Below are 21,821 nucleotides of genomic sequence, written 5' to 3' on the forward strand. Positions count from 1 at the left end.
AACGTATTGAAGGTCAGCTTAGTAAGAAGCCCTCAGGGCAGACAGAGCGATGCTAACACAAAGGCCTACAGTATCCTTCAGTGCCCTAATTCACTTCAGTCTGACTCCATGAGTTACTGAGTCACACTGCAGGACAGCAGCATGCGTGCACGTGTGTTGAAGTATTACAGAGCAATCCTCAAGTAATCATGCTGTAAAATGGGAGTAAAAAGGAAAAAATACACAAACTTACTTTGGATAGATTGAGGTCATCTTGGCTTCCGAGTAGCCGGGCTTGCATTCTCCTTTACTCAGATTGCCATATTTATACTGCAGCTCCAAGGGCCTGAGAGAAAGAGACAAAAAGAGAAAACGAGGGTAACTATCCACATTTAATGACATGACACAGTAGTATGTAAAAGTTTGAACACCCCGGTCGAATTTCACATACTGTTAAGTTACCATAAGAAATGAAGCAAATAAGTAGAAATTGTGCACCAAGATCTGCTGAAAAATGCCATATTTAAAGTTCCACGCATGTGTATTACCTTCAGTTAGAAAACCAACAAAGCATCATTTAATGAGAGGAATCCATTCTTTGGTACCGGGATACGATACACCTCCGATATAGAAGTACAGTAAGACATTTCAGATGCTATATACAGTATATCAGCTGTGTCTGAGCACCTTTCCAAAATGTTTTATATACTTTCAGCTTGACGTCCAGTGTGTATACCAACCACTCGTCACTCTATGCAACCCATAAATATGAGCACCTGAAATGGTAATTAAATTCATCGTCCAATGGCCAAAACAAGAACACAGCACAAAGTGGAATTGTTTTTTGGGTTGTTGTGCTTTCCTGTTGTAGTAGCACAAGAATCCTACTGCTGAGGGAACGCCCTCACACATCCTGCTACAACAGAACACAGCTATGCTGCTTTTGGGCCCTGCTAGCTTCCTCTGCCTGTTACATTATTGGCACCAGCGTGTTTGGCAGACCAGTCTTTTCCTGCTGATGATGACGAGATAAAGCCTAGCTTCTTAGATCCGTCTTCCAGTTACTGTGGCTTCCTGTCCCACCACATAATGTGGCACGTATGGTGTTGAGGACACAGCCAGTTCCTCATCTTAAAAATGAACCAAAACTTCCATAAACTAGCCCTAATATCGTTCAAGGGCTGTTATCTGTGTCAGCATTTTTAGCTGATCTCTAAGAAATTTCTGTTTCTAAAGATATATCTTAATCTTGGTGTGGCTTAATGAAACAACTTTGTGAAAAAGGGAATAAGGTGAAGAGGGTAACGTGGCTAAAAATGGACAAAATGCAAATAAGCAAACCCCCCTAGCTTTCAGTTCTCATTAGTGCGCACATGTCTGAGAGGGCCAGAAAACTGCAGACTTCAGCACATGCCCGTATTAAACGCACCTGATTCAGCTCATCATCTAATTAGCAAGACCATCATGAACGGAATTCAGAGCAATATGTTATGTTATACGCATATGCAAATTTTGGCTGAATCACTTCCTTAAGAAAACTGCTCCTCAAGATTTGGTTGCTGTGGCTTCTGGTTACCAATTGTTGTACGAATCAATTTGGCTTCATGATGTTCAATGATCTATCTGCGAGAGCATTTTTGTATGAATGGCTTTCAAAAATATTCTGCTGCTGAAGATTTGTATTCACGTTGCTGTAGTTTCCAGGTGTGGCAACTTTACCTAACTGTTAAAATGTTGAAGTAACATTCATGTCTTCGTGAAAAAGGTACTGCCCACGACGCCAACATTTCTAAGAACGAAGAAACACTAACTGGATTTCACTGATTATAATTTACATTTGCGGCATTTGGCTGACGCTCTTATCCTGAGCGACTTACAATTTGATCATTTTACACAGGCAGGCCAAGGTGGTGTTAGGAGTCTTGCCCAAGGACTCTTATTGGTATAGTGTAGGGTGTTCGCCCTTGTTGGGGATTGAACCCCAGTCTACAGTGTAGAAGGCAGAGGTGTTAAACCACTACACTAACCAACCACACCAATTTCTGTGGTATAATTTCTGGATTATATTTTTAAAATATTCTGCTGTTATGGCTTCTTCTTATAACAATTAATATGATATTATGATGTTGAGGACACATTTTCAGTTATGTCATGAGGGGAGTACTGCTAGGGATAACACTGCTGAGAATAAAGGGGAACAGCTGTGCTATTATTCATACGCTACTCATTCATACCTGGCTGATTCACACATTAGTCGTTTTTAGTATAAACTTTTCTGTATCAGTGTCTCTGCAGCTGAAGATGTGTCTTCATGGTGTTGTAGCTTTCTTTCTCTGTCTGTTCTTTTTGTACCAAATAACATAGTATTATGACACTGAGCAACCCTGAGCAAGGGCAGTCGTGGGCTGGTGGTTCGGGAACTGGCCCTGTGACCGGAAGGTTGCCGGTTCAATCCCCAGCACCGACAGTCCATGACTGAGGTGTCCTTGAGCAAGACACCTAATCCCCAATTGCTCCCCAGGCGCCGTGGATAGGGCTGCCCACCGCTCCGGGCAAGTGTGTTCACTGCCCCCTAGTGTGTGTGTGGTGTTTCACTTGCATGGATGGGTTAAATGCGGAGATGGAATTTCCCCGGTTGTGGGATCAAAACAGTATCACTTAACATCATGTTAAAGGGAAGTAAGAGAAATTATCTTTGTCATCATGGTGATGTGGATATGTGCTGTAACGTGCTCAGGCTAAGCATTAAGACAGAGGAAACTTTGGATTCTCCGATAAACAACAGGGTGTTGAGAGACGCTAGAATTTTTAAGAGTGAACAGAAACTCTCTCTGCTGTAACTTTTACTCCTAGCGCTCGCTTTCACGGACTTCTACGGTACCCAAGTTTGCTGAACTAGGCCTTTTTCTTCGCTGCTGAACTTTAGTGCACAGTGATCTATTTCTTTTTACTTTCCTGTTAGAGTTTCCTGTACTACAAGTCAGAGAAGCGTAACATTAGTCTTGACATAACAGCAACGCAGTGTGAGGTCAAATGCATCAAGCACAAATACTTAAAGCTATTAAATGACTTTAAACCCCTGTATGGTGGAGGCTTGCAGATTCCTGCAGAGATAAGCAGGCCATCCACTAAAACTTAGATCCAGGGAAATAATAACATATAAATCCTCCTTTCACACACACTAGCGTTCTGGGGTCATGGAGGTCAGAGTGTTGAGTTAAATTATGAAGGACCAGCTGTGATGTGTTCCCACTGCTCTAATCGGTACAACCTCTAAAATAATAAGACTAAAAACACAGAGACATCTGTGTGCCGTAATGTTTATTTTGAACTAGTTGTCCTATAAACCAACTGATTCGCCCGAAAGGCAAATGAGATTTTTCCAGTAGGCCTCCAATTAATTCTCATTCTGCAAGGAGGAGTAAGAAGACTTGTTGACGGCAGAGGCATTTATACAGGTGGAGTTAAGCGCCATCAAGAGAAAGAACATCACATTTTTCTTTGGCCCAAGAGACCTCCCATGAAGCGCCTATAATGAAGATGTATAATTAGAATATAGAGGGGCTAGCGGAAAAAACGAGAGGCAGTAGTTAATCAGCAAAGCGCCAGGCCACACAAGCCCTTCATTCATAACCTACATAGTTCTGTATAGTTCACAAACAACCAGACTAGACAAAAAGTGAGATAAGCTTGTGGAGACGGGGATCACACTGAACACACAGACACTCTACAGGCCAGCGCTCTCAATTAAAAGGGCCTTGCATTGTAGTTTTTTTCTTATACTTGTATTTTTCTCTGAAGCTGACTAAGGATATTTATGTGGCTTTTAAGCAATTTATTTTTAAATGACCATTTTCCACTTTTTATTTATCAGTCTTAAAGGCACAGTAATAGAGTTAAAGGACCTCCCTCTGACTGGCTGTCCTATATACTTACAACAATGGCTGGTTAGAAGCTGCTTGATTTATTTTTTGTTGCAGAAATATCGCTGCTTCACAGAGATGTTTATTTTAGATTTCTTTTTTTTTATTATTATTATTGAGAACCATATAGTTGAGAATAAAGTAAAATAATACAAAACGAAAAAGGCAACCATATCTTCAGGAAGGTGACAAGAAATCTAAAGAATAATTTATAACCTACAAAAGCATATTGCCTTTTTAAAATAAGCTTCTTAAAGTATTTTTGCTGGAAATAAAAACTATATTGTATGGTAGCCATATGTATAATAATAATAATAATAATAATAATAATAATAATAATAATAATAATAATAATAATAATGTTTACATACACATATATATATATATATATATATATATATATATATATATATATATATATATATATATATATATATATATTTTTTTTTTTTTTTTTTTTTTTAGTTTTTGGCATAATTTGAAAAAATATGTTGTCCTTTACATTGTCTGTAAATTTCATGATGAATGGACCAAAAGAAACGGCCTAAAATGTCTGGCCAAAAAGTCACTGACTTACATTAAAAGTAAAATAAGTTTTTTCCTTCTGCTGTAAAGTTAGCATTTTGGAGATATGAGGTTTTCTTCCGACAGCAGCAAGATATATGTGTGTGTGTGTGTGTGTGTGTGTGTGTGTGTGTGTGTGTGTGTGTGTGTGTGTGTGTGTGTGTGTGTGTGTGCGCAAACAGCTGCCAGAAGGAGGAAATCCAATAAATGGTACTCCCAGGACAAAACGGACCTCATTAGATTTTAGAACAAAAACGTATAACATATGTAACGCACACAGCATGTTTGTCACTGGAGATTCCAGCCAACAACATCTGACAAACACAAAGGCTTGATGTTGCTGGTGCAGCGGATGTAGATCAACTGCAGTGCCTGACTGAAGCCACCTTGGTCCCACAACATTTTAAATGTCAAGTGAAATGTTCTGCACAGCCAATAAAACTAAATTTCTCCAAAAGTCTAACCTGCAGCACGTTAAGTCAGCACTGCGCTAGGCCATATTAAGTCAACAGCAACCAAAGTCTGTCCACTCTGTCATTTATTTCCAAACATACAAGATCAGACTTGTATCTATCAGAATGGGGAGGGACCTAAAAAACCCTAAACAGGAGGCCAAACTACCATTTGAAAAACGTTACTGATAAAAATCGGATCTTATAATTAGTTTGTAATGTTTGGTTCAAATAACACAAAAAATAATCCTGCTGTTCTGGCATGCAATTCACAGATGTGCCTTCAAATGCATTATTTCCAGTGGGATACATGGCACAGGCACAGAGTTTGTGTGGAGCTCAGCAGTGACCACAGCAGATAAAAAAAAGGGACACTGGGAGGAACACAGGGTCACACAATGCATCAACCAGGTCAAGCTAGCCTTTCGTCCATGGCGAAGGGAATCGGCGACATCAACTGCTATCCTACTGGCTGCACTGAGACTTGGGTGAAGGAACATTTCTGAGGCAGTGACACTCCATTAGTGCTCTGTTAAAGGCTTCTATTACCATGTCCACTCCTAATAAAACAGTTCATGTTTAATGATGTGTGAAAACTACAAACATTTAAAATTCTCTAATCACAGGCTTGAAAGGACAACATAATAATTTAATGATGTAAGCGCTTTTCAGCGCCGGCTGAGGTTGTGTTAACTGGAAGATTTCACACAGATCGCTGGTTCAGATTTAAGACTTTGACTAGAAATGGTGAAGCACTTCATGTGCTTAGAGTGAGGCGAGAGGTGAACAAGACAAACTAAGAATCACTGCTTTAGACAAACACGCACAGAAAGAGTCACACAAATCAGTTACTTACAGTTTTCCATCAAGCTTGATGAGGAATCCCTGCTTGTCATACACTAGGGAAAAGGGAAAACAAACAAAAGAAATCAACACGCTACACATACCGGAAAAAGAACACAAAACGGACCAAAAAATAAAAAAAATTACATTCACTTTAAATAGCCAGGAAGAGCTGAGGAAAAATACAGCAGGAGGACAATCTCCATAGCTCTAGGATCGAAGGTAATGGCCAGAGAAATATGAGAGGTCAGTTAGTGCATAGCTCAACATGCAGAGTCATCATGCTTCATTATCTCTACAGTAGCCATGAAACAACTTTCTCTGTGTGCTTCCCAATCCTGAAATATTCAGCATACTCAGAAACACGTTTTAGGGCTGCACTGTGTCTTTAACATGTTAGTTTGGACACTTTTTAGAACAGTGATGTCACACAAGCCGGCAAAATGTGAACAAACCTCTGAATGTAAATCACGGAATGTTTTATTTCCACTTGGGCGAGAATTCCTGACGAATCAAAGACGTTCCCTGGATGTTCCACAATATCAATGATCGTAATGTTTTTATTAGGGATGCAATGAACACATTTTAATTTTCCATTCGGAGGCTGATTTGATTACATTTTCTTGATAATTTACGTGTTTGTTTTACAGATTGCTCTCAAAAGCTTTTATACACTGCAAGACGTACTGCAGTCACATTGTCCTTTGCAATATAACTGCAATGAGATCATTTATCTGTATCGTTCAGCCTGATCACATATTCACGGCATAAAACAGCTTCTGAGTCCAAATATTCATAATCAGAAGAGGTCGCACGTTTAAAATAACAATTACACAGTAACGCTCAAGCAGTGATGGTTTCTTTTCAATAGGTATTCAATAGGTTAGCATGAGTAAGCAAGTAATTTTCTGATACATACTTCAGTGCATATTAACTTATAAGGAAACTATCACATAAGTACAGCAGTCTTCACACAGAACTTAAAGGTAAATATGCAGTACTTATAAATACTTCTGTGGTACATGCCTTGTATACCAGTAACTTAGATTAGATTACCAGATATTTAAATCAGTACATGTTAGTTACTCTGTGCTTACATGAGAAATACCAGGTGTATTTCAGCTTATAATGATTCAGCATTTCAGCAAATACCTGCATACATGACAGATCAATAATGTACCAATACAATGGAACTCTGAACACAGTCATGACAACTATTTGTTTTCTTGTCTTGGTGATCAGCAAAACCCAACTATACATATTATCCTGCGTGTTATTGCTTCATTTATTCATATTTCAGTATAGACACCACTTATTTACCTAACTATATATGGTTATGAACACTTTATGGTCATACTCAACGTATACTCAACAGCAACGCTTCACTATTACACTATTCTGCTTCCATCATTTCGCACCTACTAGTATGTACCAAGTAGATTATCTGGTTCAATTGTGCATATACTGACAAGAGAACAGGTAGTTGATGGCAAATTACTATGTACAGTTACTTTTATTATTACTTTTAATTTACAGTTCTATTACCAGTATTACAGGACTTAGCAGTAAACATACCAATTAAGTAATGTACAGGAATAAAAGGTATTTACGGAGTACACTGCAATTGTTTGCTGTGTCACCTGCATCTGTAACTCTCTCTCAGACAGTAGTCTTAGCATTAAATGCTGAAATATACCTGTTTTTACTGGCATTAATTATTCTGTACATATAAACTGCAACTTGCAAAGCATGCACCAAGTATTACTTGTACACATTAGTGCACAAGTACACATTGTACGCATTTACTTGGTACGTACAATGTACATGCAATGTATGTATTACAAAATTACCTGGAACTACTATACATTTACCTATTAAATATTAGATATTTAACAAACCATAAAATAAACAACAGTTTAAAAATCACAGAAAACATTTTTCCATTTCATCCAAAAACCCTAAATAAATACAGGAGCAAAAAGATTAACATCATAAATAAATAAATAAATAAATAAATACTAAAAGGGGTGCAGCTTATCCTGTTAATGAAAGAAAGAATGAAGAAAACAAGAAAAAGAGCAACAATTTGTTCAGGCACAAAAAAAGCTATTCCAAGCTGACCTGACCACTGGTTAGATTTGAACAAAGAAAAAAACTTCAAAGTGAAAGCAAATGTTATGTTCCACTGGAAGCTGATCTAAATGGGGAATTTATGAACACCAGTGAGCGAGCGTATATGAAGTGTGTGTAAGCAGCTTTGTCGGGAGGTGTTAGTGGCTGGCATTTAGAGCAGCTTTGAGCAAATGTGGCACAACCTGTGCAGTGACCCTTTTCTTACAAAGATCGCTGTGCTTCTGTCAGCAATGCGGTCAATGAGTAACACAAAGTGATGAATACTGTAAATACAGTAGCCATCTCTAGTCGTGACATATCGAATTTCACAACTAGAGGTGGCCAATACCAGCGGAAAATGCTGACACAATTCTCTAGGAAATCTGCCCCGAAATAGCACGTAAGTACACAGCACAACACAATGTAAAGTGAAGTAGAGCAGGTCATGTGATAATATAACCATGTTTATCGTAACAGTAATACAAGCATATGGATAACTAAGTGTGACACTTTTAGATGATCATCAGAAGAGCTTCAATGAATAAATAATATTAAAGCTTAGTCATTTTTACAGAACATAGGACCATCTGCAATTACAAACTGGTATTGTGCCATCTCTAGTCATCATGATTTAATTCTGAATTAATTATACAAAGAAGTGTAAACAAACAAAGTGTTCTCACAGCAGCGGAAAAAGATTTATATGTTTGAAAGACCAAGAATTTCATTTTGGGCAAAAAATAAACGCTCAAACACTGTTATAACTCACTAAAATAGAAACTAGCACTACACACACTGCACAAAAATCGCTGCTACTGCGCTGGCATGATATTATACTGCAAGTCCTCCCAGCAAGGGCCTGACTGATATGAAAACCGCCACTGACACCAATTTAACGGAGCAAAAAAAAATAGCATATATAATTTTATATGGTCCGTTTAGGTTAAATTGTCCTCTATTGATATGATTTTCAGTTGTCATGGGTGAACTGTTAAATATGATTTTCAAATTCCAACTGTTACCACTTAAATAACTCAAAGTGAAGGACGGAGCTTCTTAGCATGCTTACCGTTTTTTCAGATTCTCTTAATTGGCTTATTTTTTCAAAAGTTCTCTTTTTTTCGTTGCTAGATACTTGGATGCAATTTAAAGGTTCGTTCAGGTCAATTAGCAGTCCAGTTTTGGAAACAAGCGTGTTTATTGGCTCACTGATACTGATACGATTAACTGCTCTGAAATCAGAAATTGAACAATGCAGACTTTTCAGATATTCAGCTGTACTTAAGTATTTGGGTCTGTACCATTAATTTATTTCATTTAGATACCCAGACATGAGAAAGACACAGAGCTGGCATGACAGCATGACAGAGCTAGCATGATATTTTTTCTGCAGAAAAAATAAATATCATTTCCGCATTTCCTATCCACTCTAAGGCATTTCCATTTCTTGTGAAATCTTCCATTTCCGTCCTACATTAACTCCTAACAAAACTACTCAACATCAGACGAAGAGCAACCAAAGAAAAATGGTTTAAAACAAAAAAAGTAGTTATGGAATTATTAAATAAATTTACCCACAGGTTTCAGAGACTGTACTGACTGGGACAGAAGCACTGTTGGAGTCTTTGTAACTGGATCTGTATGTGGAAGGCAAAGACTTGTATTTTTGTGGCAATATGGCAAAGCTTTATAATGTTGGGGGGTAAACAACTCTGTTTTCTAAACATTTGTGTGTGTGTGTGTGTGTGTTGCGCTAGTGTACACAGGGCCCATATTAAATATAAGACCAAATTCTTTTTCTAAAAATAAATAAATAGTTTGATGCAACGTGTGTTAAGGAAAATCTTCCTTTCACTCTCCAAACTACACAGTTTGATATGTAAACTAAGCTGTGTGAGGTCACGCAAGCCAAAGCATTTACAAATCTCCACTAATTTAGCTTAGAGCAGTTTAGCCCCACCCATTCAGATTTAAGGTAAAAATTTAAGATTTGTTTCAGCCCAAATCGTTTTTTTTTTTAAATGAGGCACAATGAGTTAATTTCCACATATCAGTGTTAAAGGCTCACCAAAATTAATTCTACAGAAAAGTTTAGAATGAAAACAGCGAATTAAACATAAATGATGACTGCTTAGAACACACAAAACGAGTGTCACAACTAAAGAACGATTTCATTTTCAAATATAAGTATTTGAATACAAAAAGCTTAATGTGTTCCACTTCGATGAATACGTTAGAAAATATATTTTCTATTTCTATTATGTTTATTGGGTGTTTCTGTACAATTATATATATTCTATTTCTCTATTCTATGTCTACTAAATGCTTTGTAAGGAGAACTTAAATACTGCAAGGTAATGAAAAAGGTAATAAGAGGTTGATGGCGCCGTCTGAATGAGTCAGCAATAAGCATTGCAGACATTCTGCTGGCTTACGTCAGTCAATACGACAGGCAGGAAGATTCTCCCTCTTCTGTCTTTAAAACGGCCGCTACTGTTTTCTACTGGTGAATCATTAGCATCTAGCTTCTTTAACAGGACTGTTTATTATCAGACGAACAAAACTGAAGCAAGATTTCATAAAAGAGGTAAAAGTACTGATCATTCGAAGGGCTACAGCCTCGTCAACTATTTTAATGATCACATTTAGCAAGTTTGATCAAATATTTGTTGCACAAACACAAAAAATAAAAGGAAATGTTGGATATGGGCCCTGTAAGGGACAAGGCTGTCAGCATGAATTCCATCTTTTAACAATACAAAGCTTTGGTAGTTTAGCCTGGTTTGAACATAATGACAGATCAAACTTCACATTTGTTCTGCTCTCTGGTTTTAGTCTGCCATCAGTGCTATTACCAAAGGTTCGTTTCAGCCCAGCTGTTCAATACCAATCACTGTCCCTCGACATGGCCAGGGAGTACCCATCACAATAAGATTCCTTATCTAACCTGAATAACAATGAGGTTACTCCAATACCCTCGACAGATTCCTGTTCAATACCAAGAAGGTAAAACAGTCAGCAGACTGAAAACACTGGAAGTTTCCAGAATGCTCAAACCAGGCTAGAGGATGGTTAGCAGAACCAAAACGTACTGAACAGAGATGTTAGTCGTGTTCACCTCCCAACATTAAGAACAGGTTTAGTCTAAATGTCTTGAGGCATACAGTGGACCTATACCTGATGCTACTACACGTCCCACGAAGAGTAAGCTATCCACGTCGCCCTCTGAAACAGAAGAGTGTGAGTTAAGCTTAGGTGTGTGTGAGAATCAGGCCATGTGGGGTGTGACATGCTGTCAAGTTTCCGATTTGTTCAAAACACACTGCCACCAACACACTGCAGTAAATGCCAGAACAACTTCTATCCACAGCAAACAAATGAAGATTTCCCCTCACAATCCTGAAGCAGGCCTTCAACCATCTGCGTAAAGCACCACTTAATAAAATAAATAAATAAATAAATAAATAAATAAATGATAAGGGGAAGAATTCATTAATTAATTAGTGTCTCTCTTTCTCAAGGTATAGCTGATCAATTAAGAAGGTCTGGTGTCTGAAGTCTTCAATAATTTTACCTTAGACCCATGAGGCCAATATAGCTAACAAGTAACGCAAGGTCATGGTTAACGGTCACCGTGCAAACTACACGCCCAAATCATCATAAACAGCTGCCTCAGTGTTGAGTTGAACGTAATCTCAAATAGACTTGCTAAGGTGCTTTCTGACCATGAATTTCCACAATTCAGGCATTAACTACAACTATTTTTAGCTACGTAACAAATTTGTCTACTTTTATAGATAATGATATCACACCGTATCAGAAACCACGTAGCCTTATGAGACTGTCTGCAGTATACTATCATCCGATCGTGCTCCCTATCCATCATTAACTGACAGCAGGCAAGAGGATCCACTCCCCACTAAAAAAGAAAAAAGAAAAAAAAGCCAATTTAATAAAAGGAGCTGGGAATATGTGTTGAGATGATTCCCCAAAGTCCAACGTACTTAACTGATACCTGAAGCACTTTTCTCCAATTATTAAGCACCACAACATCAGTATCAATCATGTAAGCCCTTGGTGATGTTTCGCAAAGTAAGGCGTTCTGGAACTCTAAGCTCTACCCAAGCCCTCTCATGATATTAAAGAAAAAAAAAGGCCAAAAACTGATACGAGACATAGAATACAGATTACGGGACAAACTTTCTTCCTTTTAAAATCTGCAGGTATTTAAATTTTTCAAATTTACGGCCATCTCAATAGAAGTGGATTCTGATTTGACAGTTCAGCTGCAACAAACAAAAAGTGAATTAGGTGCGTTTGAGTTGAAGCAAATAGATGCAAGTAAAATAAAGTGGTAAATGCATTCATTAAGACATCATGGGGTTATGAAAGCACAAAAAAAAAAAAAAAAAATTAAAATAAAATAAAAAAAAAATCACCTGCGCTAACCTAAGGTCAGTGCTAAGTAATGTTTGTTTATTTGTTAGCTATTCAACTAATTCTAATGTTGACCGGCATGTACGCTGAAGAATGAGAGTTTTTCCCCCTGTATCACAATGGACAGCTCGCACCCCGGATCTGTACTGTTTGACCTGTTGCCCTCAGGAAGGCGGTACAGATGCATCAGATCAAGGACAAACAGACTTAAGTACAGTTTTTTCCCAAAAGCAATAACACTTCTCAACTCACAGATGCACTGATAGTCTATCCCCAGACTTCCATCACCACCTACATACCAGTCTATTCCCAGACTCCATTACCAGCTACTGTGCAATACTCTGCATACGGAAATGTGCAATCATACTGTACATGTATGTACATTATACAGGAATATGTGCAATACTTAGCAATGTGCAATATTTAGTGTACATACAATACAGCTGTAAATATCTCCATATTTATATCTTGTAAAAAACAGTTTTTTATTTTGTTTCTATATTTATATTTATTTCATATACACATATATACCAAACGCATAGAACTGTGCACAACCCCTCCCCATTCTATTCCGTGTCATTTGTTTACATTGTGTGTTTGCACTGAGATGGAGTTGCTCTTAATCTCATTGTACTGTGTATAGTGACAATAAAGGCATTCTATTCTATTCTATTCTATATTCACTCTTATGCAGAACATGTAGCTTTGTACATTTGTGTGATTGATTTGATAGCATAACCACAGTTAGCTTCTAAACACAGCTTTTTTTGGTTGAAAGGCCCTAGATTTTGGCAAAAACAGCAAGCAAAAGATAGTAGATCTTTCACCAGAAAACCTTGACTGTATAATCTGAGCCCCATAACTGAATTCAAACAAGGAATATGGCCAAGATCTCACGCAGTGGGACATTCGCACAGCCTACACTGAGCTTACAACTACACAGGGGACCAAAAATAAATAAATAAATAAATTAAAATAAAATAAAATAAATAAAATTGCTCTATTTGAGATTATTTAACAACAACAAAGTGTGTGATGGCTTAGGCATGCAGTGTGGATGATACTAATTGTAGTACATAATTTTACATTACTTGTAAGCTGAATTAGCCTCATAGCTTTAGTTCAAAATTAAACAAGCAAAGTTCAGACAATAAATGGGTGATTGATTACATTTGGGGTAAAGGGAAACTTGTGAATATGATACATTTCCCCCAAAGTATTTCTTTTTACCTGAACTTTTTCATTTCCCATTGTTCAGTAATTACAGCACAATACACTTCCTAAAGCACACTAAATCTTCATCAAAACACAGTCATTTCATGCCAAGGCTCTTGTCTACATTGGACGAGTGGAAGGCAAAGTATTTGCTTTCGCAGATTACATGATCAGACGTGGCTTTAATTAGCTCATGGTTACTGATATATCACAGATACTCCACCTGCTGACCCTCATTCGCCTTCAGTGCTCCATAAAACTATATGAAGTAATTCAGCAATTACACTAGTGACAAGCTCCACAACACACTTTCCAAGTCTTAAATAACCTCTGAAAAAACACTCAACTTTCAGCGACCTACAGTAACAATAAAACAGTCAGACTTCAGAATGATTGTGCTGCCAGAGCCAGAAATTTGCACAGACAGTTGGACTCCAGCTAATCTCTTAATGAAACAATCTAAGGTTGTAAGCTTTTGGGCCAAAAAATCCTGTGGAAAACTGAACCTAAAGTGGAAAAAAAAAAAACACTAAAAACCAAAGGCCTAAATGAAACATGACTGAAATCAAGGGTCTGCAAGTATGCGCACATAGGTATTTTAGTGAGAAAACCACATGAAATAAAAAAAAATATTTAGCATTCTTTGTTGTACTTCATTTTTTTTACAATTAAAAATGCTTAGTTAATACTTAAAATCAAAGTACAGAACCCAACTCAATCTGTTATTACAAGACTTAAAACATTTGTGAGCATCTGCCTGAAAAAAGTAAGCCTAGTTATTAATTCAAGCCCGTGTTAAGTTTTAAGATTCACCAAGTTTTTACTTGAATTTGTTCTTGAGAAAACGTCCAAGTCCGATTTGTCACGTGTTCTTGAACCACACAACTGTTAGCACCTCTGTGCTCTAAGCGTCTGTAGATGCTGTCCTTATGTCTTTTCTCCAAATGAGAAAACATTGCTAAATGTCATAATCTTTGTACATAAGTGGTTTTTAAAAGAAATTAAGTGGATTTTAACAAACAGTTTCTTCATAGAAAAGTACTGCTGATAGAAAGGGAAGTTCTGTCACACATGAGCGCGATCTAATAGAACTTGTTGACTGGCCTAAAGGGTGGGCTTGCACTTAATGAGCTTATGTACTATTACTAGGCTGTAAACCTGCAAAAACACATTGTACTGCCAGAATAATGTAAAATATAGCTCCTCTACATTAACATCCCAAATATCTAACTTTCCTTAATTGCCCCCAAAACCAGCAATAGACACCATCTTAAACACTTCATCAGGGGCCTGATTTCATATGTTTATGACATCAAGTCTCTCAAACACACGGCAATAAACAAAACAGAAAGTGGGAGGAGGAGTTTTGAATGGAGATAAGACGAACCCAGGGACATCGCCCTAAGAAGAATTAACCGAACAACATGTTGCTCCTGCCTCAGCCTAATTCAGTACATACTGGCTTGATTTTAGCCACAGAGAACACAAGTAAAGTTTTGGAAAAGCTCCATACTTGGGAATCACAGAATATGATGCCATTTTTGCCAGCATGCTGATTTGCACAGGATGAATATAATCCAAGGTTATTTCTAGGTTTTCTAGAAGGTAAAGGAGATCACAGTCTATTACAAGGACATAGCACATTCAGACAGGACTAAAATCTTTGATAAACTGTAGTTAAAATAACATTATCGCACCTCCCTGTGTGAAACTATTTTAGCCAATTTAATATGTGTGACACTTTTGACTGTTTGCCATTCTGCCAGGGCTGCTCCAACTCGCATGTTCTGAGCACTGCCCTGAACTGGTCTACCATTTTTAAACCTCTGTCTGAAGCATTTGATGCTGGGATACACAGAAAGCATGGAAATGGCTATTTCTGGTGTGTTTCGGTGAACAGTACAAAGAGATGCTTTTGCCTTCAAAATTCTTCTATAAGACTGGAAGTCAGCATAGCCACATGCATGTTTTACTTACATGTGTGTATAAATATCTATCAATTCACATACAAATATATCTCAAAAAACGTTTCCTGACAAAGTAAGAAAAAGAACAGATTTAAAATGCGCCAAGTACTCACTTTTTAGCCATACGATCTGGTCACATTCTTGGTCGTGGTATAAGCCTAGTCTTGGACGAAACTGCAAAAGGTGAATCACGATTGAAAACTCTTTTCAGCCTAGGTTTAGTCTTAATCTCTAATCTTAATCTGAGTCTGGCTCAACATCAATTCATGACAAAAAGCTCTTTGGCAAGACTTAAATTGTGCTCTTTTAAAAACAGTGTAGTTTAAAATACCATCAAACTGTGTTCTCAACAACAACCCTTTAGATGTGATTTGGGACACTGCAAGTGGTGCATGCGAACTTCAGAATCCCCCGAGGGAAATGTTCCCCTCACACCGACACAAAGGGCTTCACGGTACATGTAGCAGTCGCAGTGGAGGTGTGGGTGGCTTACGTTCAAGCATGTTTACGTCTACGTAAAAAAAGCGCACATAGTTTATTTCTTCTGCATCTCCCAAATGACTTCAAGCTCAGGAAAGAGGTTAACGTGCACCAATCTGTGAGCGTTTTGCGCTCCATTTTCATATCGAAGCGAAGTTGGCAGTGGTAAGAACGCCCGGGGCTACAGCTCCTCAGCCCTTTACGAACACCACAACACAATGCCAACAAACATTACTGTTCTAATTACTGGCAAATGCTGATCGATGAGCCCGAGTTACAGGAATCATTTCCAGCTTTACTGCATGCGTATTCAAGAAGTGTTTGTTTTTGAATGGGGCAAAGGGAAATATTCTTTTTTTAAACTGATCAAATTACGCAATAGATCTAAAAATGTGACACCCATCTAATCTACCGTGCAAGACCAGCTTGTTATTAAACAAACCGGCCAAAGTTCTCGAGATCTCGCCTGTCTTAAAACGCACTATCCTGTCCACAGCACCTTTAAAACACTTGAACATATTATTGACGAGCTGAAATATAATGAGCACATTACGTGCTGTTACATAAGGACTGTCACAATACACTAATACATGCTAGGCTTTATTTTATGTAGGAGCAGCAGAGATCTAGTTAAAGGGCTCACTGTTCAATCCAAGGGCTCTCTAGTCCAGACCAATGGTCCTGTACTATAGTCTTACACAGAGAGTATTATTAGGCAGACAGTTTTTCAGGTTAAAAACATTAAAAACTTGCTGGTGAGCTGTGCTGGTATAAAAAGCCACCTATGGATAACATGGCACTGTGGATATTTTAAGGCTTCCTCAAATCACAGTGTCTACTTTCAGCCATCAGACAAAAACAGCTTCAGGACTTGGGGGGAAAAAACACCGTCAGGTCTCAGTATCAGGTCTCATGCTGTCAGGCGACACACGCCAAGAGGCAACAGAGGCCGCTGCCTCGAACAAGGTCTGTATGACGTTCTTAATTCTAATGTTTCTTACTAGATTGAGACGTTTCACAGCAAAATTAAAGACAACAACATATTACAACCTCAACTCCTAGGTCAAGTTCAGACAGGGATCTGTATGACGCATTTTCAGCAGCCTGAACCAAGAAAAAGTAAAAGCCACATGAAACCGGAATTGGATAAACGTCACACAGATGGTTTTGAATCCTATTTTTAAATGATTTCTGTGACCCAATTTCACTTGTCAGATTAGATATCATGTCTTTTTAGGTCATTTGGGGCTCGGCAGTTCATGGTGTCAGAACAAGCAATATGAAAGTCAGTGCTGCACATTTACATACAGCTTAAACAGGAAGAGCAGAAGCTTTTAAGACATTTAGGCAAACTATTTTGCTTTGCACTTTAAAGTTTACAGTAATTGCTTCATTTCGAGGAAACAAACTTCTACAGCTTCTGAGCAGGCTGTTGACCAGGTCAGCCTACACTAATGTCATATTCTATCTGCGCTGCGGTGTAAAAGTGCTGTGAAACACAGCGTGACTGCTCTGTTAGTCAGTTACCGACATTAGGCTTGCTACGGACCTCGTCAGGTACACCAATGTGGCCATGCATGCTAATATCCACAGTCTGAAATGGTCACTTGCAACTTAAATTCTGAAAATTTCTAAAATTTCAGATACAAATACATCTGATTTTCCCTGCCGTGTGAACAAAGATTACGCTTCGACGCAAGGACACCACCGACATAGCAAGTCTGGCTGACGGTAGAACGAGCCTTCAACAATTCAATGACTAAATCTAAATACAACCACCTCTTCACTTGTATTCTGCTGGGGGCACAGTTCATTAAACACATGAGAGATTGCCTTTGTGTGTGTCTGATTATTATTATTTCTAGGCTTGATCACTGGTGATATCTACAGGTAACGTTCAATTGCATATACACACACACACACACACACACACACACACACACACACACACACACACACACACACACACAACACACAGATATAATAGACAGAAGCACAATGTAAACCACTGAAGCCAGATTTCAACTGCAAGCGCTTCTCTTGTGCGGTATCGTCAATGCAGTTGATGCTAGTCAGTTGACATTATTTGATTCAACAATGGCCATGAATCTAGTTCCTAAGTCAAAATGTTACGTTGGCAATTTTGGAAAATTTTGGTTTTGAACCAGATGACAAGGGAAGATGAAGCAAATTTAGACAAGGCAACAAGCCGCATTTGCAGGAATAAACGTTCCATCTTCTGAGGAAACGTCTAATCTAAGATCACATCCTAGAATTAACCATCCCATGGCATTTGCAGAACTTGGCAGCAGCACACCTGCCTTGGGAGGAGATACACTGAGGGCAATGGCTGTAAACCACAGGGAGAGGTTGCTTTTTCACCATCGTGAGAAAAAATATATATGTCATCACAGATCTACACATTTTGGGTTTTTCTCACCTCATCTAATTCCTGGCTAAACCACTGGCAGGGACACCCCACGACAGAAGCAGAGTCTTACAGTCTAAAACTGATATAAAACAAGTGACTAAAGAGCATTCTTCTATAATCCAGAGAAACGCATTCTCGACAATGGTGCTGGTATGAAATCAGCCACAATGTAAAATACATAAAAAGTAGCAACAAAACCTGAAGTTCTTTCCCTGCCAGCTCGGATGACCTCTGACAGAACATCCTAACTGATGAATACGGTGCATTACACATCCACTATGGATCTGAATATGAGAACTGAGTCTAACAACAACAGGTTCCAGATGTACCTACAGGCAGCATCTATAGAGGTAGAGAAAAACGTACATAATCATTTTGAATTAAAAAGAAAAAAAATGAAAGTAAGTACGTTCATTTCCAGTAAATTAAGGTAAGTTCTCGATCATTTCTGTGTCTAAACACACTAAACCTTTTACTAAGGCCATCCCGCAGCAAGGGGGCTTCAGGTGGGGCTACAGGTAAGGCTTCAGAGACGGAGGCTTAGCTCCCTCCTCTGGTTAACCCCTGTAAACTGTTCTGCTCCTTCAAAGCCAAACTTCTCACTATTACCAAGATAACATAACATAAAAGGGATTCAACACACCACTGATGAAGATTGACAGATGGCTTACAGCAGATGTGGAAAAAAAAAAGGCTTATTATTCATTATGAATGAGGTACAGCAAAAAATGACCAGCCTTACTGAAACACATGAAGTTGACAGGAAAAAAGACAACAGATAAGACAGAGAGGGATGAGATATACTAACGTGATTTCTGCCCCAAGGTCCGCAGATGCAGTCTCCCAGAGGAGTAGTAAAGGAAGCCCAGCACCAGAGTGGGACAAAGCACCAGCATCAGGCTCCTTGTGGGCTTCATCGTTCTCATCTTTTGCAGGCCATCTTCACAAAATCACCTGCAATAAGTAAAGAAAAAAACAAAACAATGCATCCATATATACACACATACAAACAGATTAATGACATAAATGACACCCACGGGCAATTATTAGTTATCAATACTTTACAGTATTACTGTAGACAATACTGAGAAACATAGCTAGCTATAGACAGACACACACACACACACACACACACACACTCTAAACATATTTATATAGATACACGCAAACACACAGAAGGAAAACTGTGACACCTCATTTCATGCAGACCTCCCAGACAAAACCTACATACAATATCTAACACAGCTCCTTATTTTAATCAGCTCCAACTTCTCTCATCCACAGCCGAGGATGTGAGTTAGGTGTTGGCTAAAGGTAAAGATTCATTGGACCCATCTAAAGGCACAAAAGCCACATCGCATTCAGCTCCGGCAGCTGTCCAGGCTACATTTTAAACAGTTTCTAAGCTGTAGAAGTAGAGAACTGCTGTACGTGGCTGGCTATTGGGAGACGACCCCTAACTCAAAGCTAACTAACCTAGCCACCTAGGTTAACAAACGAGCTGAGAAAACGGTCTGCGTGTCATTTACAACCAGTGAGAAGACCAACACCAGTCTGTTACACAGAAGCACCGTTCAGCAGATCTATAAGAGAACACGTGTATAGATATAAACACCTTCCTCCTGGCAAACGCGCTATGCTGGCTAGCTAGCTGGTTAGCTTATCGCACTGCAGCCGCAGAGCTGCCAGGCTGGTGTCCGTTGTCTCCGTTACCTCCGTTACCTTGTACCGCATGAGCCTGAGAGCTTCCTTCGAAAATATGCGGAGAAATTATTTTTAAAACGCCCGTCCAGTGGAGGACAACATCGCGCAGAACACGCCGTTATCTTGCTCTTCCACATCCACAACTTCTATAAGCCGGGGACCGCATTTTCTAACCTATTTCAGTCCGTTAGCAGAGTAAACGTCCCGAGCAGACCGCTATCGGAATGGAACGACACGCTGAAAGGGCAGCGCTGATAGGACGCCTCAGACGAGCGACTGCACAAACCTCATTGGCCCTCATCTGATTCACCGCAAACCTCATTGGGTTTCATCTGATTAACCCCAAACCTCATTGGGTTTCATCTGATTCACCCCAAACCTCATTGGGTTTCATCTGATTCACCCCAAACTTCATTGGGTTTCATCTGATTCACCCCAAACCTCATTGGGTTTTACCTGATTCACCCCAAACCTCATTGGGTTTTACCTGATTCACCCCAAACTTCATTGGGTTTCATCTGATTCACCCCAAACCTCATTGGGTTTCATCTGATTCACCCCAAACCTCATTGGGTTTTACCTGATTAACCCCAAACCTCATTGGGTTTCATCTGATTCACCCCAAACCTCATTGGGTTTCATCTGATTCACCACAAACCTCATTGGGTTTTATCTGATTCACCACAAACCTCATTGGGTTTCATCTGATTCACCCCAAAACTTACTGGCCCTCATCTGATTCACCCCAAACCTCATTGGCCCTCATCTGATTAACCCCAAACCTCATTGGGTTTCATCTGATTCACCCCAAACCTCATTGGCCCTCATCTGATTCACCCCAAACCTCATTGGGTTTCATCTGATTAACCCCAAACCTCAATGGGTTTCATCTGATTAACCCCAAACCTCATTGGCCCTCATCTGATTCACCCCAAACCTCATTGGGTTTCATCTGATTAACCCCAAACCTCATTGGGTTTCATCTGATTCACCCCAAACCTCATTGGGTTTCATCTGATTCACCCCAAACCTCATTGGGTTTCATCTGATTCACCCCAAACTTCATTGGGTTTCATCTGATTCACCCCAAACCTCATTGGGTTTCATCTGATTAACCCCAAACCTCATTGGGTTTCATCTGATTAACCCCAAACCTCATTGGGTTTTATCTGATTCACCACAAAACTTACTGGCCCTCATCTGATTCACCCCAAAACTTATTGGCCCTCATCTGATTCACCCCAAAACTTATTGGCCCTCATCTGATTCACCCCAAAACTCACTGGCCCTCATCTGATTCACCCTAAAACTCATTGGTTTTGAAAACCCAACTGGTCCTACTTTAAACTACCCCTTAAACATCACTGATCCTCATCCTCATCATCCTCATCAAAGCCTAATGGATCCTTATGAGTTTCTCTAAAAATTCCAGTTGCACACATATACATATATGTGTGTGTGTGTACATATATATTATACTAAAAAGTGATGTGTTAAATTACAACACACCTGTTTTACCTGTTCTGATACTTTGTGAGTCATACTGTTTTCAAGTGTAACATCCATCCATCCATCCATCCATCCATCCATCCATTTTCTAAGCCGCTTCTCCAAGTGTAACATGTTCTCTGTTAATAATAACACACCTTCATAATGTACACTACATGGACACAGGTATTGGGACACCTGCACATTACACCTACAGGAGCTTCGA

At 38.9% G+C, this 21,821-nt stretch overlaps 1 protein-coding gene across 7 annotated transcripts in view; it reads right to left on the reverse strand.

Moving 5' to 3' along the window:
* st3gal3a (ST3 beta-galactoside alpha-2,3-sialyltransferase 3a) overlaps positions 1-20,387 on the reverse strand; it is a 94,355-nt gene extending 73,968 nt beyond the window's left edge. Inside the window, exons 1-5 of one of the 7 annotated variants that reach the window (XM_017684831.2) lie at positions 20,282-20,387; positions 19,212-19,357; positions 11,051-11,098; positions 5,775-5,817; positions 233-325 (exon numbers count right to left, since the gene is read on the reverse strand). In XM_017684831.2, the coding sequence (XP_017540320.1) occupies positions 233-325; positions 5,775-5,817; positions 11,051-11,098; positions 19,212-19,329 (302 nt within the window). In that variant the 5' untranslated portion in view covers positions 19,330-19,357; positions 20,282-20,387. Of the gene's footprint in view, positions 1-232; positions 326-5,774; positions 5,818-11,050; positions 11,099-19,211; positions 19,358-20,018 lie in introns of all 7 variants that reach the window. The other 6 variants (XM_017684828.2, XM_017684830.2, XM_017684829.2 and 3 more) reach the window with 6 other exon arrangements.
* Between the last annotated feature and the right edge of the window lie 1,434 nt (positions 20,388-21,821).

The sequence above is a fragment of the Pygocentrus nattereri genome, chromosome 26 (genome assembly GCF_015220715.1).
Source record: "Pygocentrus nattereri isolate fPygNat1 chromosome 26, fPygNat1.pri, whole genome shotgun sequence".
In the NCBI taxonomy this organism is placed as follows: domain Eukaryota; kingdom Metazoa; phylum Chordata; class Actinopteri; order Characiformes; family Serrasalmidae; genus Pygocentrus; species Pygocentrus nattereri.